Source organism: Macrobrachium nipponense, chromosome 2 (genome assembly GCF_015104395.2).
Source record: "Macrobrachium nipponense isolate FS-2020 chromosome 2, ASM1510439v2, whole genome shotgun sequence".
Taxonomy (NCBI): Eukaryota; Metazoa; Arthropoda; class Malacostraca; order Decapoda; family Palaemonidae; genus Macrobrachium; species Macrobrachium nipponense.
Genome location: NC_087201.1, coordinates 128,495,984 through 128,522,798, shown reverse-complemented (window position 1 = coordinate 128,522,798; position 26,815 = coordinate 128,495,984). Strand labels below are relative to the sequence as shown.

Here is a 26,815-nt window from a genome sequence, read left to right as displayed (position 1 = left end):
GAGTTTTGAGCAATAATAGTTATTTCCGTGCATGTTTTCCTATATGAATCGTACTTGGAAGGCGAACGCTGAAGAATGGATCAAATGGATATTGACGTAAGTTTTCTGAGAGAGAGAGAGAGAGAGAGAGAGAGAGAGAGAGAGAGAGAGAGCAGATGGAGCCTTTGTGTGTGTTTATGTATGTGTGTGTGTGTGAGAGAGAGAGAGAGAGGAGGGAGCCTTTGTTTGGTGTGTGTGGAGAGAGAGAGAGAGAGAGAGAGAGATGAGGCTCTGGCAAAAATTTTGAAAAATAACCTGGATTTTTATCTTTTATTAAGACTGTGTCGACTATGACCAACCTGGAGTTATGACTTAAAGAATAGAAATATAAACAGGAGAGGAGAGAGCAGAAGAGAGAGAGATGAGGAGAGGGGGGGGGGGGGGGGGAGTCGGAACGGGGGTCGTACTTGGGGAGGGGTTCCGTGACAAAGCAACAGTTCTTCCTAATAACTTTGCATGTCAAGGGTCACTACTCCTTATATTTTCCTCCCGTTTAACAGATTTTCTCTCCTCCCTATTATGAGTCACATCTCAATTTTCCTTCTTGTTCGCTTGGATGGCTGTCACGTTTTTGTAGGCCTTTTTGCGACGGGCGCTGGGTAGTCTGTTCTGGGCACCGAATGTAGGATTGCTATATCCGGTTGTTCTTTCAGTATGGGCTTAGAGACGAGTAAGGTCATCTCGTGTTGGCACTAGAAGGTCCGCTGTCAGACCCTGTTGCTTCTTTGATGTTGTTGTTAATTTTACAAAGCATCATAATTGCCATGCTAACGCGTCGTAGAGAACGAATTCACTTCGTTCCTGTGATCGGGAAATTTTCTGCCTCTATACGAGTTCTTTGGTAGTTGCAGCAACTGCCTGAGAAATTGTCTTTCTTTACTTTTCTTATCGTGGATTGTGAGATGAAATTTGGAGCAAGTAAATGGTGTGCTTTTTGAACAAGTCTCTTCTCTCCTCGAGACGTTCAGATGCTTCTGTAATCCTTAAGTCTTCTTGGATTTAGATCTACTGACCACTCTCTTATTAATCCTATTTCCAGCTACGTCTACGTCTGTAAAGATGTTAAACGTAGTATTTAAGTCATCTTAAGTTATTGATTGTGTCGTTTTCCAAGATTTCCGGGGAGACAATAAGTACTATTTCAAAATAAGCTCTATTTTCTGTTCTGCAGCTGAGCCATCCCTTTCATATTACCGTTACCATTGATCTCGACTTAAGTCAGATCATAAAGTTGCCTTCCCGTCGACCTCTGCATTGTAAGGTGCTTCATAATATTCCCGAAATGACTCGAGCATCATCTGCTATGCAGCAATGCTTGTGGTATATTTAATGAGTTCAGAGTCACGTATACGCTTGGCAGTCTACTTGCTGTGCCGTATTAGTATGATATCATGATCTGTCACGTCATATCCTTTCACCCTCCATCGTCACTACAACTGCAGACGAGAAACATTCAAAGAATTTTCGTGAAGGTTATTTGCAATAGTTCTTGTATTTTCATTCTTACACATTTCTACTTCGGGCGAACAATGATGTGAAGATGCACGATGCACCAGGTGAAGTTATTGGAATGGAGTCAAGGAATTTAATTTTTACCGCTTTGTCTCAGCTGCTGCATAGCAGAAGGCATTAAGAAACTGGGGAGGAGCTTCTTAAGCGATCATTATGTTGCTGGCATTGTGCCACCAAACTGTCACGGGTGAAGTCGTTGAGTCCGGAATATGATTTTCCATCCTCTTGCAAATGGACTAGCAAAAATTGGGAATGTTCAGTTCGGAAAACTGAGGTCCTCATATTTTGTCACGGTCATTTAGTGAAGGACGATTTCAAAATTGTTACTGGTCGAGGATTATATGACACATGAATACACCACAGCTCAAGGGACCTTGTGATTGAAATGAAGATGTCTACTTTCCGGCCATCATCTTCTTCATCTTCCTCTTCTGCTTGTTTAGGCTGACCTTACACCAGCACGGGCTCTTGCTCTTGGGCAGTCCGTAACCTTCCAGATATAGTCCAGTGGGAAATCTTACGAATGTTGAAGGAAGAAGCCTTGATGATTGAAATAAAGCGTCAAGCAACTCCAGATGAAGTAAATGACATGCAGTTGCTGTAAAAATAAAAAAATGACAAGGATGCATGGTATAAGGAAATGTTATTGAAGCGGAAACTAGTCAAGGGAACGCGTCACTAGAGACTGGCAGAAAATGGATCAGCGAAATTGTAAAATTTTTGTAGGCTAGCATTTCGGATTTACGAGTCAGAGGAATGTCTGTCAGCTGCATTTTATTTATGAATGTGGATGGTCAATTTTCGGTATGAAATGGAATTCCATTTCCCATTCTAGTCTGGAAATAAAGTACGCGATTTTCTTATCAAAGCTAAATTGTTAACGTTTTGATAATTTCATCAGTACCTGCAAGTAAATTTCGCTTGCATTGTATTTCCAGTTGAATAATCTTTTTCATTTTCATAGCCTGCTGATTTTTCTTTTTCAAATTCTTTTGGGTGGATCGGAAACTTTCATGAATTTAGATACTGTATGGATTCAAGTTGTCTGGTCATATGGTAAACAAACAGATAATATTTTTCTTTTCTAAGCATTTGGTAATTAAGTAATGGAATTCACCAAGACCCGCAATACCAAAAAGGCTCAGCTTTTGTTGTTTTACCATGTCTAAAAAATTTATAGTCTTTATGTCTAATCCTAAGATTATGCTGTCATTTGTTACCTAAAAATATCTTTTATATGAATATAAGATGTGGATCAGTGCTGCTTCTGTCGAATTTCTCGAAAGGTCTTTTTTCGTGCATTATCTCACCTTTCGCATGACCTGTAGTGTATGTATTTTCTTCCTCATAACTTGAACTGGCAATGACATAGGCTTGTGGATCCCTCCTGCTCATACTCCTGTCTTCCACAACCTCACTTCAGTATCGAATATTTTTTCCACCAACAAGGATAGACAAATTTGTTATTTACTGATCTCTACACAAGCTTTTGGTACACTTCAATTAAAATTGTGGAACCTGATCTCCCTGACTCGTCACTTTGGTTGCTTATCTTTGCAAAAGAATAATTGAAGGTAGTGACACTCTCTCTCTCTCCTCTCTCTCTCTCTCTCTCTCTCTCTCTCTCTCTCTCTCTCTCATCAATAATTTTCAATCCTTAAAGAGTTTGACTTAATAATTGAAAAATTGGATGATATATGTAGAAATCACAAGGACTGGACTATTCTCCTATCTGGTGACTTCAACTTTCCTTTCGTAGAATGGAAAGAACGAATAGGAGACTGTGGTTGTACTTATACATATAAAAAAGAGAGTAATAGTAGTGCAGAAGATAAGAGGCAATTTGAAAAGCTATTATATATGCTACTAGAATACAACATTCAACAAATAAATCACCTGCCAACAAGAAAGGAAAATACTTTAGACCTAGTATTTGTGAACGAGATGAATTATGTTAAAGAAATAATAGTTTATAATGCGAGTATTTCAGATCATAATGTCATAGAATTAACAGTTCATTCCAAAGCAAGTGAAAATAGAGATAAGCAAGAAATGAAAAAGTGGGAAGGATATGGAAAATACAACTTCTACAGTAAAAATATAAAATGGTCAGAAATTAATGAATTAAACAAAGATTGGGATAACATTTTCGTAAGTGATGACATAAGGGTAAATACGGAGATATTATATAAAATATTGGAGAAAATAGTGGATAAATATATACCGAAGAAGAAAAGTAAACATCATTCATGCATACCAAGAGACAGAAGGATCTTGTTCCAGAAATCAGAAAAGTGGAAAAAAGGTCTTGCAAAAGAAAAAAATGCATGGAAAGTATAGAACTAAAAAGTAAGATAGAAAATGCAGAACAAAAGATTATACAATCAAAAGAAAATGAAAAACGGGACTTGGAAGAAAAAACCCTATTAAATATCAAGCAAAACCCAAACTATTATACTCATATGCGAAGAAGATGAATAAAAGAAGAATAGAAATAGGCCCTCTGAGAATTGAAGGGAGATTAACGAATGAAAAAAAGGAAATTTGCAACATACTGGAAGAACGATATAAGAGAGAATTCACCCCTAGAATAGATAATGAAGATAATGATATAGTAGTAAGGGACGAAAATAGTGAATATTTAGCTGACATAGAAATTAATGAAGCTGATATTGTGCAGGCAATTAATGAAATTAAAAATGGAGCTGCTGCAGGGCCGGATGGAGTCCCTGCTATTTTGTTAAAGAAAGTAGTTCATTCTATCGCAAAGCCACTTGCAATATTATTAAGACAAAGTGTAGATACAGGCAAGATTTATGATGAGCACAAATTAGCATATATCACCCCTACTTTCAAAAGTGGATCAAGACTAGAGGCAAGTAATTATAGGCCTGTGAGTCTAACATCACATATTATGAAAGTGTATGAAAGGGTAATGAAGAAAAATATTATGAAACATTAATAAAAAATAATTTGTTTAATATAGGACAACACGGTTTCGTACCCGGAAAGAGTACACAAACCCAACTGTTAGTCCACCGTGAGAACATATTCAAAAATATGAAAAGCGGAAATGAAACAGATGTGGTTTATCTAGACTTTGCAAAAGCTTTTGACAAAGTAGACCATAATATATTAGCAAAGAAAATTAGAAAACACAATATCGTAGATAAAGTAGGAAGATGGTTAAAAGAATTTTTACACAACAGAAAACAGATAGTTATTGCAAACGATGAGAAATCGGATGAAACCAAGGTAATATCCGGTGTGCCACAAGGTACGGTGCTAGCTGCAATATTGTTTGTTATTATGATTGAAGACATAGACAGTAATGTTAAGGATTCGGTAGTGAGTAGTTTCGCTGATGACACAAGAATAAGTAGAGAAATTACTTGTGATGAAGATAGGAACGCTCTACAAAGAGACCTTAACAAAGTATATGATTGGGCAGAGGTAAATAGGATGGTATTTAACTCTGATAAATTTGAATCAATAAATTATGGAGACAGAGAAGGAAAGCTATATGCATATAGGGGACCTAATAATGAGACAATCACAAATAAGGAAGCAGTTAAAGACCTTGGTGTGATGATGAATAGGAACATGTTATGCAATGATCAAATAGCCATTCTGTTGGCAAAATGTAAAGCAAAAATGGGAATGTTGTTACGGCACTTCAAAACAAAAAAAAACGGAACACATGATTATGCTTTATAAAACATATGTTCGTAGTCCACTTGAATATTGCAATATGATATGGTACCCACACTATCAAAAGGATATTGCACAAATAGAGAGTGTACAAAGGTCCTTTACAGCTAGAATAGAAGAAGTTAAGGACCTAGACTACTGGGAAAGACTACAATCCTTAAAATTATATAGTCTAGAAAGGAGAAGAGAACGCTACATGATAATTCAGGCATGGAAACAGATAGAAGGAATAACAGAAAATATCATGGAACTAAAAATATCAGAAAGAGCAAGCAGAGGTAGATTAATAGTGCCCAAAACTATACCAGGAAAAAATAAGGAAAGAAACACACAGAACATTAATCCACTACGCACCAGCATCGATAATGCGCGTCTATTCAATGCGTTGCCAGCTCATCTGAGGAATATATCAGGAGTGAGCGTAGATGTGTTTAAGAATAAGCTCGACAAATATCTAAACTGCATCCCAGACCATCCAAGATTGGAAGATGCAAAATATACCGGAAGATGTACTAGCAACTCTCTGGTAGACATTAGAGGCGCCTCACACTGAGGGACCTGGGGCAACCCGAACGAACTGTAAGGTCTGTAAGGTAAGGTAAGGTCTCTCTCTCTCTCTCTCCATCAATAAATTTCAAATCCTAGAGTGAAACCTACAATTCACTTAATCATTGGATTTTATGGTCAGAGAGATTTTCAGAAAATATGCTGCAGAATTGATTATTCCTCCAACTTCCATCGCAGAGGGTTATAGGAGCGACCAACACCTCATTAACTGGAATATTCTCCTCCCGGTACCAGTTCCCAGCATAAGCAAACAACTGAATTTTGGGGACCGAGAATGATATTTGCGTGACCTATCTTCGTGTTGAACTTCAACTTCTCGATATTCATTTGGGATTACGGCAGGTGCAGCACAGTAATAAGTGCGCTTTATTCTCTTAATTGGGTGGTTGGCTCGATAACTGTCGCAAAGTTGTTTCGTGCAACCCTCTTTCTGCTTCGTATCTTTTAGAATGACACACAACAGCGATTATTTACTTTTTAATTCAAACGCCAGTTAAAGGGCAGCCTAATGCCCTTTTCTTGCCTTGGTCCGCAAAAAGGAAAAGGAAGGAAGAATGAAGGTTTAACCTTGAAGGAAATCATAGCCACCCTCATAAAAGATGAAGGGTTGTGGGGAATATGGAAATGGAAAGTTCAACGAGAACGAATCGCCATTTGCGTATTTCTTGCAACTTGATCCCGACTTGGTGCAACTCTGTTTTGTAAATATTACGTTAGGGCAGGAGTGAATATTTCATGAAAATCTATTGAATGATTCAACACGGTGCCGTGCGGTCGGAATACTGATTACTCAACTACTGACTGACTACTCACGTCAAATAATGTTCATTCCCTCTCTCTCTTCGATAGAAGCATTCCTTTCCAAGCTCGGCCTGGGATCGACCGTGAGCCTTTACTGTCACCAACTAAACTGCTATCACTGTGCCACGACGAACAGAGGGAAAGAATTTTAAAAATCAGAGTTATGTGGAATAGTTTTGCTGAAGCAGTCCCGGTAATCGATTTGCTCGGCAGCGCATATTGTGTAGTCGAGTTGTCCAAAACAGAAGTGAGCAACAACTGCTTGAGTAAAACCTTTCATCTTTCCCTCCGTGCTGAAGGTCACGTACTAAGATGAATTCGTGCCCAACAAGGAGAACAAATATCATCTCGTCTTTGACTTATGTTGTGACAAGTACCATTTAGACGAAAGAAATGTCAACAAGCACATCGTGTCGGAAAGATTTTTTTATAGGCTAATTTACAAGTACGTATGCGAGATGTAAGTAGGATTTCTTTAGTAGATAAATAATTTGGACGAATCATATATTTGATAAAAAGGATTTCCGAAGTGTGTCATTCAGGTATTGACATTCTTTTATTAACTGTGTATGTTCTAGGTTATTCTGGCGACAAAGCCTACAAAATTATAAAATAATGAAAAAGATAATTGCAAATATAGTATAACACCACTCTACTGACAGCCATTCTCAGGAAATGCCGTGTTCTCTAAGTTTAAGCACCTTCAACAATTGTTGTTAGTCTACATTGCTGTAAGACGTTCATTTCTTAAATTATGCCAAAGCAATATCCCCTCCTGGCATGTCACCTAAAACTAGAGGATTAAAGTGGGATCCTTAACAAACTGGAGATGTTTTGCATCTCGTTTGAATTCTGCAGGAAGACATTTTTCTGTGTTCCTAACGTACTGTTGCATTCATGCCCTCGTCATTACAGTTAAGCCTAAAGGAAAAGGACGTCCGGTCATTCGGAGTTGCTTAGGCCTACGCATCAGATTATCGGAAAACAATAAAACGAAATCTTAAGACCTTTTGACGGAAGATCCTTTTCAATGATGTGGTCTTTGTTGTTATCTCAAACCCATCCCAGAAGAGTTTTATGCCATATTCAGCGCATTCTCCCCTAGCAACTTTTGCTGTTCTAATCATGTCATCTGAAACTTTTACATATATAGGCTTAGCACCCCGCCCTCTCTCTCTCTCTCTGTTTTATTTGGCTTGCATGAAAAGTTCAAGCAGACTTAGACTTAGCAGATAATCATTCGTTTCGATCTAACTGACGAAAGAGAAAAATGAGCTGTCTATAGAATAGAAACAAATGAAATTTCCCGAAAGGTAGAAAAACGGCAAAAGGGTTATTTTTCAGATCACTGAAAAGTTTTTTTCGCAATAAAGGAAAGTGGTTATTATCCTTAAAACTATCAAACATCTTTCGGTGAATTCTTAAGTCTTGCGATAAAAAAATACACACATACACACACACACATATATATATATATATATATATATATATAAATATATATATATATATATATATATATATATATATATATATATATATATATATATATATATATATATATATATATATATATATATATATAAGTGTGTGTGTGTATGTGTGTATTTTTTATCGCAAGACTTAAGAATTCACCGAAAGATGTTTGATAGTTTTAAGGATAATAACCACTTTCCTTTATTGCGAAAAAAACTTTTCATTGATATATATATATATATATATATATATATATATATATATATATATATATATATGTGTGTGTGTGTGTGTGTGTATTTTGGTCTGTACATTCTCATTAGAATGAAAAGTTTGGTAATACTTAAGAAATGGGATTAAAAGAATTTTAATCTAAGTATGAATACAATAGACGTATTAGTTAATCATAACAATCTTTCAGTTTTTATAATGTCTTTTTTTCCTCTACAGTAATATTTCGAAATCTCTTTGTTGAAGGAAACACGAGGGATGTCCTTCAGGCTGGTATTGTCACGTTTTATTTTTAGGAATGATTTCTCAGCAAGAATGATTTGAGAACCTGTTTTGTCAACGTTTTATACAAGATTTGTTTGCAATTTTCTCTTTTATATCCAGACCCACAGTTTAGGTAAGAAGAAAACAAATTTTACAACCTCTGTTTTCAAGGCTTGCGTGCATGTGTTAAGGTGCTTCGAGGTAACATGCCAGGGTGTCGATCATACTAGTCGGCTAATCCTTGGAAATATGGGTTGCCTGTCTGCATAAGGATCGGTTCAATGAAGACCTTGTTCTCTAACCAGTTCTCATGGTGCATAACATTAGGTGAAGTCTGGTCATTTCATTAACGCCGATTTTGAGGTCTTTTAACGGAAAAAGCAATTTTTTTCTTATGTGAATCTTGGTGTATTCTGTGGTAATATGACCATTGCAAATAAAAAATGAAAAAAAAAAATGAGTTCCCTGACTCGCTTTTTCAGGCTGTCCGTTTCATAAGAAAATTAACCTGTGTTAATACGTACTGTACTTCCGATGCCTTTCACGTTCCAAATTATTATTAATTTTTGTTTTTTTGTTTTGTACATGCAACCCTAAGGTTTGTTTATCGGAACCCGCTCACAAACTGTTCATTCTTCTTTTCAGGTGCAGGACACCCTCGAGGACGGTGTGGGCGTTGTTGAACCGGTCTCCTCCGGCAGTAGTAAACTCGTGTCCCAGATCCGCCTTTTGTGCGAAGCCTCGACCAGCGCTCCTTCTCAAGAGCTTGCCGATCTCCTTCAGCGGCCTCACCTCTTGGTATGGCCTCCGCTGTGTGCACAATCCCGCGTTATGTAAGCCCGCGGCACCATTCCCTGTTGTGTTTGAGCGTGTGTTTGTGAGTGTCAGTGTGCCTGTCCATCCGTCTTGTTCAGAGTCATTGGTGGTCGTGACCTTCGACGATGATGTGGTTACTGTTTCGTGACTTTGATCTCTCTTCCAGTTTCCTGTTTTAAATGGCCTACGTTTCTAGGCTGTTACAGTTTGAAGTCTTGTTAAAATTGCATGTTTCTAAATATACTTGAGGTTTGTTAGACTTCCTTGCATCCTCCAGTTTTTATTTAGCTTATTAACGACGCTTTTGTAGTGATAATAATAGCAGTCCCTTACCCATTTTTCCAGCGTCAGAAGTTTAAAGCTTTTGCTTCTGTCATAAAGCTAGTAATAAACTTCCTAAACGTTTTGTTGAGAGGTCATAGCCTCTGCATGGAACGTTTTTGTAACACGAATATTTTCCGGCCATTTTAGTTCAATACTGATGAAGAATCATTTAAAATTTTTGGAAGGACACTATTGTTGGGGTAAAATTTTAAGTCAAATAATATTATCTATGTTCTGTTTCATAACGTTTCCTTTAAGTCGATTATTTAGAACTACTGAGATTTTGGTATACTTTTAGTTTGCCGTTTTGCCAGTAGATTCGTAGATGTATGTAAAATCATAGTCTGCCTAGACTCATTCTATGCAATTCGTGATATGAGTGTGAAATGCCGAGGATCATATCAGAAGGCAACTCCTCATTAAGCATTGGGTAACTTAACTTTCATGCGGAAAAAAAATTTGTACTCTAATATCTTTTCATGGATTTTCAAGTACTCCCCCTTTCTTAAGTTTTCGTATATTACATTATTTGTTTGTTCGTTTGTTTGCATGCAATTTGCTGTAGTAAATGATAAATGGATGCTGTATGATTGTCAAGATTGGCTTCGTTAGTTTATAACGATTTCTGTTATAGTGGTGAGGTCTTCTTAATGTGAGCCTTCATAGGGCGTGCATTATTATGTGTCACCTTTGAGGCTGATATCTATCTCTCTATCTATACATATAATTATTATGTTCCTTCATTTCCAAATATTTAATTTCTTTCTCTCATTGCTCCATTTCAGATAACTTTTTCTTTAATTGAATCCCGACATTTTTTCTTCCATTTCCTCTGATTTTCTGTCATCTTCTTCCCCTTATATGCATTTTGTTCACTTCCTTTCCGTTGTTTTTCCCATTTTTTGGTTTCGTAGAACTTGTGTCTTGACGAGTACGAATTTGTGCATGTGCATGTGTCTCCTGTCCTGTCCTTTCCTTTTCCGCGGGCTTGCTTAACGCCTCTCAATAATGATATTTGTGTAATTAATATTCAAAAACTGTTGTAGTTAGATACTTTGTTTGCTATCTTGTTTCCCCTGAATGCACTTGGTCTGTGCTTTGAAATATTAATGACGTAGTGTTATTAACGTAACGTAATTTTAAATCCTCTTCATATTAGTATGTCATAAATCAGTGATTTTCTTTTGTCTTGGTATATGCATAGAAACTTACTGTAATATGGTTCCTTGGGGTCTTTTGAAAAGTAAGATGTATAAATTAGCATCAAATGTCAGCTAAGTTATGTCATTCTTTTTGATTCAGTCAATTTTGAACTGGTAAAATTACATTATTTTTTTGTCTTTATATCTAAAATTATATGTGTGTGTGTGTGTGTATATAATATATATACTATATATATATATATATATATATATATATATATATTATATATATATATATATATATGCATACATATGTGTGCGTGTGCGCGCGCGTGTGTTTGGGTGATTGTATTTGTGTGTATCTTTATCTGCATAGGCAAAAGAGCAAATGATTGGGTGAGACTTGAACTTCCTATGGAAGCTAAGGTGGGAATGTCTGAGGGTATTGTTGAGCCGGCTTCACTTTATGAAAGTGGGGTTGTTGAATGTTATAAAAAAATATTGAAACTGTTAAGATGAACTACGTGGTGTAAGGAGATTTGTAAGATTGAGAATTGAGTTGACAGTCATTTAAGAGGGATTTAAAAGACTATCGTAGCTGAAATAATGGATCACAGAGCTTTTTAATAATTCAGTCATGTGGTAAGAATGGAGGGTAATGGTCCTGTGAAAAGTATCATTCGGAAGGGCCAAGATGGAGGACAGGAAAACCTCGAGAGCGAAGGATAGATGATGTAAAAGGTGTGCTGGAAAGGAAGGGCCTTAATATCCAGGGAGCGCGAGAGTATGTTCCAGATGATGGTGAATGGCACGCGGTGTGTAGAGATTCAGCCTGATGCTGACTAGTTCTCTGTAGGTGTTCGAAGCGCTTAATTTTGTGGGAGTTTTCTGCCCAGACGGTTAATCAACAATTCAGCAACTGGAGTAATAATACGGCAATTATTTTTCCCCCCGAGAGGAAGTTTCATGTTAAATATTACGTAATATTTTCTTTCAGTTAATTGTTAAAAATTTCTTAGCAAAAGTCTCAAATGTAAATTTAAGGTGAAGATAAGGGATCTAAGTTATTTCTTTTTAAACTGTTTAACAGCAAGTTTCATTATCAATGATTAGAGTAAAATGGTATGAATCTGTGGTCATCATTACAGTCAAACTAAAATCAAACAATAGGCATATTTGACAGCTGGCATTAACTAATAGTAATCTAGACTGGTCCATCATTTTATATGTGTAGTAATTCATCGAGCCTTTCATCAGCATATAAAAGAAAAAAAATTGGTTATCACTGCGACAAAAATTTTTTTGCGGATTGATGTTTCCTCCTATGTAGTACAGACATACACACACAAACAGGCGCACAAATACACACAGACTTGCGCGCAGATGTTTGTGTGTGTACATGCTAAGGAAATCACAGGAGATGCACGTGATTAACTATGAGCGAAAACCACAGGAAAATAACAGCCAGAGGATCTTAACTAAGAGCTTTCGTATTTATTCACACATCGACGATGCATGAATAAACGCGAAAGCCCTACGTACGGATCTTCTGACTTATTTTCCTGTGGTTGTCGCTTTCTAGATATATATATATATAATATATATATATATATATATATATATATATATATATACACACATATATATATATATAGTTATATATATATATATATATATATATATATATATATATATATAGATGATACGTAAAAAAGATACAGAATGATTTAATTATTTGTTTTAAGCATGTTTATACTAAGGTACATTAGAAAATAGATCTTATATCTTAAATGAATAAATGCTGTATTGTAACTCATCAGTGTCTACTTATGAATAATTTAACTTTTTGGTGCGCAAAATCTCACTTCCACAAGTGTAATATCTGGGTTTCTTGCTCCGAACTGTTTTTGGTGAAGAGCAAAGATGAATAGGGGAACCTTGGAGAATGTTAAAATTTAAGAGTTTTACAGCTTTATGAGTAGAATATATAATCCTTATTTGACATATTTTGTAGACATTATCCTGTTCACGTAGATCATCTTACATTTAAAGAGTCTGGTATTTTCCTACTGAGCTGTTATTGTTGTTATATAATTTTTGTTAGTATCATATAATCTTAATAGATTTTATTTGCAATAAAAGTAAATTGAATAATATTAATTAGCAACACTACAGCTTATAATGATCCAGTGGTATGACAAATCAGCAGTCATGGTTTCTAGAAAAACGTAAGGTCAGACGAGAAACGTTCATGTGATCAGATAAGAGAAAAATTCTTTATTTTTCGGATATATGCGCTTTTCTTTTACTGGATGTCAACTATTAGCGGTACCAGAACTCGTAAAGGATGACAGTGTGAATTGTACGTATACTGTAATTCTTGATGCTCATTTCTGCTAATACAAACGCTTAGCAGAGGTGGTGAATGCCTATATAAGAGTATTCATATAACACACTCGAGAAGTATCTATATTCACTGAAGGAGCTAACCTTCGAAGCTCTGATGTTATCGTAAGTAGTACAAAATTTAGTTCGAATCTCTTCAAGAAGACTTTGTTTGCAGAGAGAAGTTTGACGTCTTTTGCAGGCACTCTTAGAGACCCATGACACGATAGCAGATTGCCGTCACACAGGGACCCTAGGAAATTCCAGCAACAGCTATACTGGCATAAACGGCTGTCACGACAACGCCACATTCATGCCGGAAGAAAATGGGTATCCGGTGGATGCCATTCGCATGGTGGGCCTCCGGAAAAAAGCGGATGAACCTCTGGGACTAACGGTTCGAGAGGACGAAAATGGCTATTTGGTTATAGCACGCATCATGGCGGGGGGGAGCATCGACAGGCAGGGACTGCTCCATGTCGGGGATGCCATCTGTGAAGTCAATGGTGTCGAGGTAAGGATTGCCTAAATGATTCAGTGTTTTCATGCTCTATTTGATGATTTCTTTTCCTTATCATCCGAGCTCTTTAGATTTGTTACTAACGTCTTTCCTTAACTGGACTGGAGACCACTTAGTTGAAAAGTTGTGCAACCGTCCGTCATGTGTTTTGGAGTGACATGGATTCGGTTAACCTTATCAGGTTGCTGAAGCCATGCGTTGAACTGGGGTCATGTATATTTCTTTCGCATATATTCATTTTTACTCATTCAACGGACAGTAGAAATTAATTCATAAGTAATTTTCTTAGTATTTTCAAAGCCAATTTATAAAGAATTGTTTGATATCAATAGAAGGCTTTTCTCATTTGTTTTATTTATTTTAGCACATTTTTTAATAACAAACGCAACAAGGGATTGGTTGTTTACAAATTCTGATGGTATTTTTTAGGCAAAAGAGAAAAACGAGAATTTATAAAGGTGTTCACTCATTTATCATGCGAAAATAAGAGGTTTTGTTATTTACTTATTAATTTAGCATCAGACTGGGGGCAATATGTTTTCCTCCAAACTGGGCTATTTTTATTTTCACAAATACAAAGCATAATACGCAAGCAGAGCATCAGTTTGCAAGAAAATAAAATTCCGTTGTATTTGGTAAAAGCTCTGTAAATAAGGTAATGATGAAATTAAGTCTTTCACTACATTCAGTGGAGATATACTTATGCGCCCGACACGAAAGGCGAATTGACAAACAAATTATCAATAGGATCTGGAATATTAAAGAGTCGCAAATACCCGTGAATGGCTTGTGGTTTTTCGTCCTTATAAAATCCCTTCAGAACGCGGCCCTTTTGCTAAAGTAGAGGAATTTTCGTTATCAAGTGGGAGTCATTATGGCAATCTGTCTGAAAGTATTTTAGGAATCTGAGTTCATTAAGAAAATCGCGATGTTATAATTATTACCATAAATTATATCGCTCTTGCTCCTGATAAAGAAAATTAAATGAGGGGAACGTATTTTAACACCAGAGATTCTTCGGTTTAAAAGGAAGTCATTTTAGTTAGCAATGAGACTTTCATATTTATCAAGAGATATAAAGTTATAATCATTTGGTACAGTGCATATTCTTCTTGGTTTGGCAGGTCAGTGTTCTTCAGGAACTTCACGAGGAAGTGGCAAAATGTCGCGATTCTGTCACGCTGAAGGTCATCCCTGCTCTCCGTGACCCACCAGCGGGCAACCAGGTAACAAGCAGTCTCCACCCAGATGCCACTAGAACCATTGTAAGTTCTTTGTTGTTTTTTGATTTCTGAGTTGGAAAACGGAAAACTCTTGCTCTAAAAAATTTAAGCGCTGAGGCTTCTGATGGGTCTGAGAGGTGGTGGTGGTGGTGGAGATAGAACAACATTGGTATGGATGTCCTTGTTGCCAACTGAGCACTGCTTACCTTGTTGACACTTTTTCAGCAACCTGTGCTATTTTTTCCTTTTATTTAGTCGCCGTACAGCATGTACTTTAGGAATGTTATTTCATTTTAATGCTTGTTTAGATTGCATTATATATATATATATATATATATATATATATATATATTATATATATATATATATATACACACACACATAAATATTATACACACACGCATATATATGAATTTTTGATATACCTACACCGTGACATTATTTATATTCACAAATATTACACTCATATATCGTTTAATATCCAATTAACTACCTCGGGAATATCTTACACCCAAGGGGAATTAAAAGTGATGTGTTTCGTCACTAGTGGAAATCGAACCGCTACCTTGTTAAGAAGCGATGGTGTCTTATGGCTTTTACCATCAAGAGAGGTATAAGTTGATTCGACTCTCCCATACATACCTGTCGAATTCAGGCTATGTACTTAAAATCGGTATCAACTGACCTCCACCGTGATAGCTGATTGGCAAGTTTGTAACATTTTGTATTTTCACAAATACTAAGCCACACACACATATATATAATATATATATATATATATATATATATATATATATATATATATATATATATATATATATATATAGATAGGGTCCAACCACGAATAAGAGTTAAGCCTTTTCCGCATTTTATTCCGACGCTTCGCAGATCTCATTTATATCCTCTGGTAATTTCAGCTGATACATAGTGCTAAGCAGAACTGTACAGTTCTGTTCTATACTCTGTACCATCAGAAATTCCCAAAAGATGTAAGTAAAATATACGAAACGTAAACGTCGGAAAATGAGGAAATACTTATTATATATATAAACTTTTAAACACTTGCAAATGTCACGCACTGTACAAACCTAAAGACATCACTCAAATTACTGATTTTTGGAACATTGCATGCTAGATGGTAGATGATTGGTTTTTGTAATGTACTGTAATATACACTGTTAATAAACACCATTTAAGACTGCGATGGTTACGTAATTTTGCTGATTGGCTGTAAATTTTTATTCCAGTTATTATTTATCATCTGTACGTAGTTCAGTAGATTATTAGAAAGTACTACATGAGTTCATAGGAAACTTTGTTTCAAGATTTGCACAGCCATCCTAATTCATATATATGCTTTTTAAAGATACCATATTTATGCATATTCTCGGCCACCTTTATTGTAAACGCAACATGTTTGTTATTTACCTGTAATAACGATGCTCTTTGGCCAGAAATTAAACATTTAAACATCCTAGAATTATTTCTAGAAAAATTTATTTTTTTATATATTTTTTCCAGTGTTACATGAGAGCCTTCTATTCGTATGACCCAGCCGAAGATACCCTTCTTCCAACTTGTCCTTCACAACAACCTCAAGATATTGGCCTCAAGTTTGAAAAAGGGGATATACTTCAGGTGAGATTTCAGTGGCATGTGACTCATTTTACTTTATAAAGTCTTTCAATGATGATTTATTTTGAAAATTCTTCCTTTTATGCAATGTAACATAGTCTTCAATATTAGCCATAACCTCTTATACAGCAATACCTCTATGTAAGAAATTCTATATAGATTTCATGGTCTGAATGAAAATTAGATTGTCTATTTGTTGTTATCTTGGAACCTTAATCATTTATATATATAATGTGTGTGTGTATATACTGTATATGTATATACATTTACACATAAATTTTGATTTCTGTTGAAAGATACATTACAGTGAATTTTTCTAAATTTCAGATTGTTGATCAGTCAGATCCTAATTGGTGGCAAGCACAGGTAGTAGGGTGCGCATCTAAGAGAACAGGGCTCATACCATCACAGGAATTAGAAGAGAGACGCAAGGCCTTTGTCAGACAAGAATATGATTATGTTCATAAGATTGGTATATGTGGCACAAGAGTAAGTTTTCAAGCTGATTTTATATCGGTAAACTGAATTAGAGGGCATTTTTAATGGTAACTGCAATGTTTGTTTAATTGTTATTCTTCATTTGTATGTGGTGCTGTAATTAAATCTGTTCTTTATAGAAATATATTTCTGTGTCAGAGACTGATGGGGACATCAGAATTGATAATGAAATAATTAAATCTGTTCTTTATAGAAATATATTCATGTGTCAGAGACTGATGGGGGACATCAGAATTGATAATGAAAAATATTCTCTTTTCATCAAATTCAAAATTGAAAGAAATTACAGATATGCCATAATCCCTCATAACTAAAACCATGATGTTAGGAAGGAATAAATTGAGATTATATGTATATATATATATATATATATATATAATATATATATATATATATATATATATATATATATATTTATATGAATCTAGTATCGAATATTTTGTGGAGTTCATATTTCTCCAGGACCATTAATAATCTTACATGGTTTCGGCAAAATTCGGTCATTTAGTAGGAATAAATTGGTCAGTGCATACTTCCTAGACGTAATTAATGTCCTTTCTGTGTATATTTGTTTTGTCTTTAATCAGTTTGGTTTTTGTATTTCAGTAATGAATAATGCTCTAAACAAAGTTATTTTTGAAAGCGAAAAAACAGATTTCGTGAGTCTGCTTGCCAAGAAGCCATCTTTAGCTACTGTGTGGAAAAAGTCACAATATTAGCAACTGAAACATGATTATGAAATTCTTTTTAAACCGCAATGGTTGAAAGTAGATTTAATGTCTTTGATACTGATTTTATTGTACTTAATTTCAGATATCAAAGCGTAAAAAAAAGCTGATGTTTTCTACCAAGAAAAGCACAGACTTTGATCAAGCAGAATTAGTCTTATATGAAGAGGTGGCCAGAATGCCTCCTTTCATGCGGAAGACTCTGGTTCTGATTGGTTCACATGGCGTAGGGCGAAGGACGCTCAAAAACAGAATCATTGCATCAGATCCATCCAGATTTGGTACTATAATACCTCGTAAGTAAATTGAGAGAATTTTATTGTTATCCAATTTGATTAAAACGACCTAATTTTTCTGTGGTACTTTTGTCAAATCCTCACTTGACAATAAATTCTTCAGGGTACCCTATACCTTTTCAAATCGATAGTCATTTGCTGTAAGTGATTGATTTTTAATGCGATAATTTTTTGTGCGAGATACATCTCATTAATTTTGAATATAATAATATTTTATTGGGATACAAATACATGTCAGTAATCTTTGATTTCCTAAATAATACAAAAAATCGCAAACACGGTCCAAGAGATCATTAAGAATTGCCATCAGCGAGGCAGTTTGATGTTTATGCAAATCTGTGAGTGGGGAATCTGACTTTGAAAATGAATTTCCAATTTTTTATTGTTAAATAGCACAATCATAAAAAAACACTGTTTAATCAATGCTACTATTAGAAATTGTTTAACTTAGATTTGTCCTTTAACTATGGCCGAATTGCAGATACATCTCGTCCCATGCGGGAACTTGAAGAAGATGGCAAAGCATACCATTTTACCACCAGAGAAGCCATGGAGGCAGATATCAGACACCATGGTTATCTTGAGTATGGTGAATTGAATGGAAACCTATATGGTACTAAGTGTGACTCCATCCTTTCTATAATAAGATCGGGAAAAATGTGCGTCTTGGACTGTTCGCCAGCAGTAAGTGATAAGATATTGTTTGATTTGTGCAAATACAGACTATCTACTTGATAGTATACAAATAAACTAAACCCTTAAGAACTAAGAACTATTTGATTATATATAACCAGAAGTACGAAGCTAAATATTTGTAGTTTCTTTCGATTCGTACTAAAATCAACTCGTGATAACAGTCATGATAATCTAATTGTATTGTGTTAGCCCTGCAATGCTATTGCCCCAGATAGTTCACTAATTTATTACAATAACAATTTGACCTTTCTAGGCATGTAACACCTACGAGATTAGCAGTGTAACTTTGTGAGTGCATAGCTGACAGTTAAAATCCTTGGCTATGAAAGGCTAATTTAGATAACTGATTTTGACCATCCCTTTTCAGTCTCTGAAGTATTTACGAAATTCAAGTGAAATGCTGCCTTATGTGATATTTTTGGCTGCTCCAGGAATGGACCAAATAAAGAACTTGTACAATATTGGAAATTCTTTGTGCTCATCTAGCCGAAATCTTACGGTAAGTAGTAAATAAAAAATGATAGAGTATATTTGTATGTCAGGTTTTCGTACAGGACGTTGAAATCTAATTTTAGTTACCGTTACCCTTGCATCATTTTTTGTATCTCCCTAAGACTTTCCGTAAATATATTTTGCAGTTATGCATTTGCTAGTGATAGTTCTGGCGCCAATTTTTGTATCATTAGTAAAGAATCTTTTTCTAGTCATTATTGTGATGATGTAGATGATAAGTTGCAACAAATATAGTAACTCGTGTTCAGCGATGCAAAGAAAGAGTTCTCTACCCTTATATTTCTTTGTAAGGCACATTATTCCCTGGGATGCGAAATGTTCTTGACATTAGAAACATTCTCTGTGCCTCCCCTGCAGTGTTTGAGCTTATTTTCTTCCTTGGTAGTTCGGTCATTTGATTTTTGTATTAAGCGAATTACACACAGAACTTTTGGAGGGACTAGAGATCCTTTAGCTCAATGACTCTGCTTTAGCTACATGAAAGTCAATGTCAAATTTTTATGTTCCAAGGTAGTCCTCCTCAAGGACTGGCTCGGTTTCATACATCTTTGTCAGGTCCTAATAAAAAAAAAAAATACTAGCAAAAGATGTAAAGTACTGTACAGGTAAAATTGAGCTTCATAACAATACAGTAGATAAGAAGACCCTTCTTGTGTACGTAGTGTTGAAATTCTGTATTGTTTTAGTAAAAGCTAATAATCTACATAAAGAGGTCTTTTGTTGCCTTCATTATTATTATTATTATTATTATTATTATTATTATTATTATTATTATTATTATTATTATTATTATGATTATTATTATTATTTTATTATTAGTCTGATATATTTGTATTGTATTATTATTTATTGGCATTATTATTATTATTATTATTATTAAATTAGAAATAATAATAATAATAACAATAATAATAATAATAAATTGTTTCATGAAGTTCATCAACTTTGTACTGTTTATTTTTCACTCTCTCAATTCTTATTAATCCCTCCATTGTGGAGTATAAACACTTTCGAGTATCCCTGTATTCATACGGTTGATAATACTTCCATACAGTTTGAACATGAGTATCTTTCCCTTTTATTAGGATGAATGACAAGAAAGTAACCACAAAATATAACAAGATGACGTTCCGTTCCATCATGGTAGGACATGATCACTAGGAATTAGTATTATTATTATTATTAATATAATTGAAATTGTTTTTTAAAATATTGGTATTATGATTTTAATGTCAGTTTTTGTTCAGATATTGTTACAGTTCCTGTTGGGTTTCCTGGTAGATTGCCGTTACGTAGCTTAACCTTGAATATATATATATATATCATATCACATTACCCTGATTCATATACATACATCGAGCTACAAATGTCCTTTAATATCTAATTCACTCTACCTCGGAATTAATAAATTTTCATATGTGCTTAACCGAAGGGGAATTTTTTAGGCGATAAGAGAATTGTTGGCTCCCGGGCACGAACCATCGAAACCAAACAAATATAGGACGACAGTGAAGCTTTAACCCACACAACCACCGCAAGAGGTGGTGGTGGTGTGGGTTAAAGCTTCACTGTCGCCTGGATTTGTTTGGTTTCGATGGTTCGCGCCCGGGAGCCGACAATTCTCTTACTGCCTAAAAAATTCCCTTTCGGTTAAGCATATATGAAAATATATTAATTCCGAGGTAGAGTGAATTAGATATTAAAGGACATTTTTAGCTTGATGTATATATATATATATCTATATATATATATATATATATATACATATATATATATATATGGGTCCATTTAATAAATAAGTAATTTAAATCCTAGGAAAAAATATTACAATAAAGTTCTGTACTTGTGTGTCATCTATCCATTCTTTGTCGATTTCCTATTCAAATTCCTTTAAAGATTAGAAGACATCTTCAAATCAGGAATAGCCTGTGAAACACACTGATAGATATGAAGTTTTTTATGCATGTTTTTATTAAAGGCAAGTATCAGGAAATGAAATGCAACATACTGCAGTTATTGCCCTATCCTCACAGACTGGGTCACATTAGGAGTTTACTTTACCCAAGTCTGTGTGAATATCCTTGCAATGCTTAAGAAGCTAAAGCCATGTAAATATTGAGAGATATCTGTTATTTGTGTGGTTATTAAGTTAAAAATAAAAATGAAATTAGAGGAAAGGAAAAGTAAACCAAGGATCACACTCGATAGGATACTGTGGGCCTTCATTGTACCAAAGTACTGTCGCTAACTGCCTTTTGGTACTGTCGCTAACTGCCTGTCACAAGGAAAGTTCAGGCAATGTTTCCACCATATGACATATAAAGCAATAGGCTTATGCTAGTTGTAAAAGGCAGAGTTGAAAAGATATCAAGTATCGAAAACAACCTTAAAATGTAGTTGTTTGATAAGTCATAATCGTGCAACATTGCAACAATAGTAGGAGCTTTTGAGTTTAACAATGATAGCAGTTGGTGTGTTGTCTGTGTAAATGCATGTACGCCCTTTCATAATTAACCAGAGAAAGGTCATTTGATGAATTTTATGGATATAAAGTGCTAGCTAACATTACTCTAATGTAAGTAGAAAACAGGAGGGATATCACAGCGATATTAATAAACATTCGATCATGTCTTGAGCTTGTTGAATGTACACCAAATAATATTGATGAAGCTGAGCAAGACTCTAAACTTTGATCTGGCAATTTCATTGAAACACTAAACCCATTGGTGTTACTATTTTACATTGTAAAGTAATAACAAAAGTTCCAACGTTGCGTGTAAAATCGATTCAACTTTCATTTCAGTGGATGATACTACACTATCCATATATGCATGTGTGGTACCTTTTATCAGTTGTTGGTTCCGTATGTACTGCATTTCTTGCAAGTATGTTTTGCTTGTTGGTTATTGCATTCCCCTTGCTGTTGTTAAACCTCTAGATGCTTATTTAATTTGTACTTAGTTTTTTCCTTTTTTATTAATTTTGGTCATGCTCGTTGCTCCCTTTCTCCAGTTTGACCGTAACAGTTCCATGAGGTACAGTTCCAGGCGTGCCAGGACACTCGAGTCATTGGCATCACTGTATGAGGTAAAGTATAATGTTCAGACTTCTTCAAGTTCAATAGATGTTTTTAGGCTTCGTTTGTGTCACTTTAAAAGTTTCTATACATGTAACAAGCTGTAAACGTAATATATACTTTAAAAAGATAAATTTCCATCATATGATTTTGTCTAACTGCTGAACTGAAAAGGTATGAAAATCTTATTAATAGTGTAATGGTTAGTACAGTATTTTACGTTTTCTAAGGCTAAGCCAATGGCTTTTTGATATCTGACTCAGTGATTTTTACAACATACTGCGTTTAATCTCTAGCTTCACTGTTAATGTGAAACTGATTAATAAAAATAAGTAGATTAAAAGCACTGAAATTTTCCAAGGTCCTCAATAGTGTTCTATTTTGCAGGAAGACGATTTCAAGCGCACAATGGAGGAAAGTGCCAAACTTCAACGTGCATATGATAAATATTTCGACCTGGTTATTATTAATAATGACCTTAACGACACTTACAACCAGATTTTGGAAGCAATAGAGCGCCTTTCAACTGAGCCACAGTGGGTGCCTGTAACTTGGGTGTACTAACAAAATGCGAAGAAATCAAATGTAATAAACAAATGTTACGAGGAAGAGTTCAAGTGATTCTAACAAAACTGAAACATGAGACACATATTCCAGTGAATTTGAGTAACTTTCTCATCTTCTTGATGTCCATTCATTAAAGCAGTCATATGGTGATAATCTGCTGTCCTTTTTCTCTACAAGTAGGCACACTGTAACCAAGAATTTCATCAAAAGCAGGTTTAGGAATTTACTACTTGGTCTTCCATAATAATCAAATTGTAAACATTTCATTACCTGTTTGCAGTGACTTTCTTTTTGGATATATCAAGTGAAGATTTCTGTGAAATATTTTTGGTTGCAGTTTGTCAGTTAGATATATAATTCAAAATTTCTTTGAAAAGTCATCGTTAAGAGTGACATGCTGTATTATATAAGCTTTAATTCTATGTTTCTTTGTATTGAAATGCTACAAGTAAAGTGAAAAGATCTTCACCTTTCAAGCCTTGACACTGAATTGTTTTTTCAGAAAAATGTACAGTTATTTAGGGGACTAGCATGTGTGAAAAGAGGTTTTAATGGCTTGTTGCGACTTTTCGTAGTATTTTCCAGCTAGGAAACTAGAGACATCTCAGTCTTGTGTAAACAAAATTCAGCTGCATTTGAACAGGCAGTTATCAAGTTTTTTTGCGGTTTTGCGGTAAGTGACTTCTTGAAGCTACAGAATGTTTTAATTTCACATGTGTTCATTAAGCATTTTAATTAACCCTGTTAAGTGTGGTTCAGCATTCTTCCATTTTTTTAAACTAAAGTGCTGTATAACACAGTGGGAGAATGGCAAGTATATACTGTACATAACTGGTATAAATTCATAAAGGCACCATGTTAATAAATGTCTACAGTTTTCAAGTTTTTCAAGTACAGTACAGCACTGGAAGTCATAATCATGAAAACTTAACGGATAGTCAAGACTGTGGGCATTCACAGGGACAAAATAAAGTCTTTTGTGATAATGAATTCTTGATTAACATAGGGGTTATTCGGAAGAAAATTTAAGTTAGGTGTAGAATGATTTCTTTTGATATTTAATCACGAACCATGCGGACAGTTTTTTTTTTTTTTATCACATTGAGAAGATAAATGAACAGTACCACGGTATATTATGGCAGTAACTTTTCAGTCGCGGTTTATCATTCTGGCCAAAATTCACTTTAACACTAGCTCTGCTAATTGTTGAGTCAGTTACAATTTGCTAATGTTGAGCGATTCACCATTATAAAATTGCTAATGTAGATGGTTCTACAGTACTAGTTTGCACTTTCAATTGTATTCAAGTAGTGTTGGCCATGTTTTTAAAGAATGTTCATCTTGAGATTCACATAGTATTACATTGCTAGTATATCAAAACTCCTTCAGAATGTGTAGTATTTTTTATCTATTTCTAATATTGCAATGAAAATGTCGAAATCCATAATACACTGTTGTAACAGAATCCCTGTTTGCTCAGTTGATAAAAGTTTACCTCAGATACAATGTACTGAATGTAACTTGCACTGTTATTTCATTATCAACAGACAGTGAGAAGAAACTGGAAATTAATTTAATTTTCCTCCATGAAAGCTACCTTTAATGATCATCAGTAAGGGGAAAAAGAAACAGAATGTACAAAGGCTGGTTTAGTATGCAAGTGATGTCATTTTTTTCAGTGGCTGTTATGAGAATTAATTACCACTATGCAGGGAAATCTTCCAGGCTGCCTCTGTATATATGTATAAAAGTGTATTAAAGGATCTAAGAATTCTTTGCAGTTGAAGTTTTATGCGTGACTGATAACAAAAAAAATCAAAACTAGTTGTGTACTAACTATCTAAGAGTCGCAATAGGAAACTGCAAGAATATGTGCTGATACAAAGCTTATGTATGTTTAGTTTTTACAATAAGGAGTATAGCTTGGAAAATTTAAGTATTAAAAAACATGGAACTCAAAAGAATATGTCTTTTAAAAGTTCACTTCATGGTCATTTAAATACATACAGAGGTAACAACTGTCTGTGGCTCATTAGAAAATATGCTGGAACCCAAATTATGTAAGTACGTTTTATTTTACATCTTGATTGATTTACAGAACAAACATGAATTTTGGTAACCTTTTAGGAGATAATATCATTTATTTTCATTTTATAGAAAGTAGAAATTTAATAGATAGGACACTTCTAAGGACTGATATATTAAACTCTAAATTGGTGTTAACTGAGATTGCCTAGAAGCTGTCATTATTTAAATAAATGCAAAGACAATACTAGATTATTATGTACGATACTGTATAATTAACTTTGCATATTTTATTTTTTAGTGGCTTACTCTTCATCAAACTAAGGATGAAAACCATATATCATTAAAATATGTATAGAAATATTAAACCAATGAAGCAGCAGATGAACTGGCATATTTACAATAAAATGTTGTGTACTAACTTGTTTAGTTCATGTTTGCAAAGGATGAGTTCAAGAAAAGATTGATTAGTGCAATTCAGAGATTTTTAATATAACAGCTAGAATTTGGACATTGTTTGAACAATAACTGCCTTATAAAGTGTGAATACTTATAATTATGAACATCAGGATTATATGATGAAATATGACTTCCCTGTTGTTTTTGCATTTAAATAAACGTATTCAGACATGACTACTGTATATTATAGAGTCTCTTGTAACAGATATAAGGCATTAGATATTGGAATATGGTCACTTATTGTTAAAAATTTATCATGTAATTTACTTATTTATGGTTACTTCCTTAATTTCTGCATAAAATTGTATTGAAAGGATACTTTGTAATGTATGTGTTGGTAGCAATTAGTGCATTCTGATTTACAATTTCTTTTAACTAATGTCAATCATTTAAGATATTTATTTCTTTCTACTCCTTTCTTCAGTGGAAGAAACTCATAAATTTGCTAATTACAAAGAAAGGAAATTTAATTATCATCTAGTATGTCAATGCCTTGATTAATCTGTCCAGTAACATCATACATATGATAGTATAGTTAGGTACTTTTATAGTTGTGATAGGGAATTCTTTACCCCTTTGTGTTCAATTTTTTGTCTCTCTGGAATCCTACAGATAATTAAAACTTTGTTGTTTTTGATTAATTGTGGCATTGATGTCACTATCTTATGATTATAGTGACCCAGGTGTTCACCATGTGAATATCCTTACCCTTATATAGTTTTATATTTATGTTTATACGGAAAATAAAAGATGATATCTGTATCTGGGTAATTATTAAACCTTACATAAATAATTAGTTTATGAAAAAACAATGAAAACAGTATAATTATGAAGTACTTTTACTAATAAAAGGTATAGCAAAGGCAAGCAGGAGAATAGAAAAGTTAGAATGTTGTTGGATTAGTTTTTCTCATCCTGGGGTCCATGGACTCTTGATGATCCCAGGACATTTCTGAGATAAAATAAAAATTAAGAGTCCGGCGTTTTCATCTCTATGGTGGATGTTTTAATATTATAAAAAAAAAATTGTTGCAATGTTCCTTACTGCTCGTGATTAACCTTCTATAATGCCTCCCGTGAATCATTAAGTCATGGGGAAAACGACTTTGTGTTCTCATAATTGTGTTTAATTTAACCTTGTAAACCAGTTTCTTTATATACCACTTCTGTGTCAATGAACATGAGTTTTTGAGACTTTTACAGAAAGAGATATGGCTTCCAGCAGTATAAAGTTTGTGCAGAAACTTATAAACGTATTACAAAGGCAAAATCTCTAGATGGCATTACAAATTACGGTTACCAAACTCCCATAAC

The 26,815-nt window shown here is 34.5% G+C and overlaps 1 protein-coding gene across 9 annotated transcripts in view; it reads left to right on the top strand.

The window, feature by feature from the left end:
• Window positions 1-26,263, top strand: part of LOC135220982 (protein PALS2-like) — a 212,831-nt gene extending 186,568 nt beyond the window's left edge. For 7 of the 9 annotated variants that reach the window (XM_064258679.1, XM_064258677.1, XM_064258684.1 and 4 more), the window contains 10 exons: window positions 9,244-9,396; window positions 13,468-13,779; window positions 14,910-15,050; window positions 16,530-16,646; window positions 16,971-17,132; window positions 17,955-18,165; window positions 18,647-18,849; window positions 19,229-19,360; window positions 22,387-22,461; window positions 22,838-26,263. In XM_064258679.1, coding sequence (XP_064114749.1) covers window positions 9,244-9,396; window positions 13,468-13,779; window positions 14,910-15,050; window positions 16,530-16,646; window positions 16,971-17,132; window positions 17,955-18,165; window positions 18,647-18,849; window positions 19,229-19,360; window positions 22,387-22,461; window positions 22,838-23,014 — 1,683 coding nt within the window. In that variant the 3' untranslated portion in view covers window positions 23,015-26,263. The remainder of the gene's footprint in view (window positions 1-9,243; window positions 9,397-13,467; window positions 13,780-14,909; window positions 15,051-16,529; window positions 16,647-16,970; window positions 17,133-17,954; window positions 18,166-18,646; window positions 18,850-19,228; window positions 19,361-22,386; window positions 22,462-22,837) is intronic. The other 2 variants (XM_064258678.1, XM_064258680.1) reach the window with 2 other exon arrangements.
• Window positions 26,264-26,815: the final 552 nt, after the last annotated feature.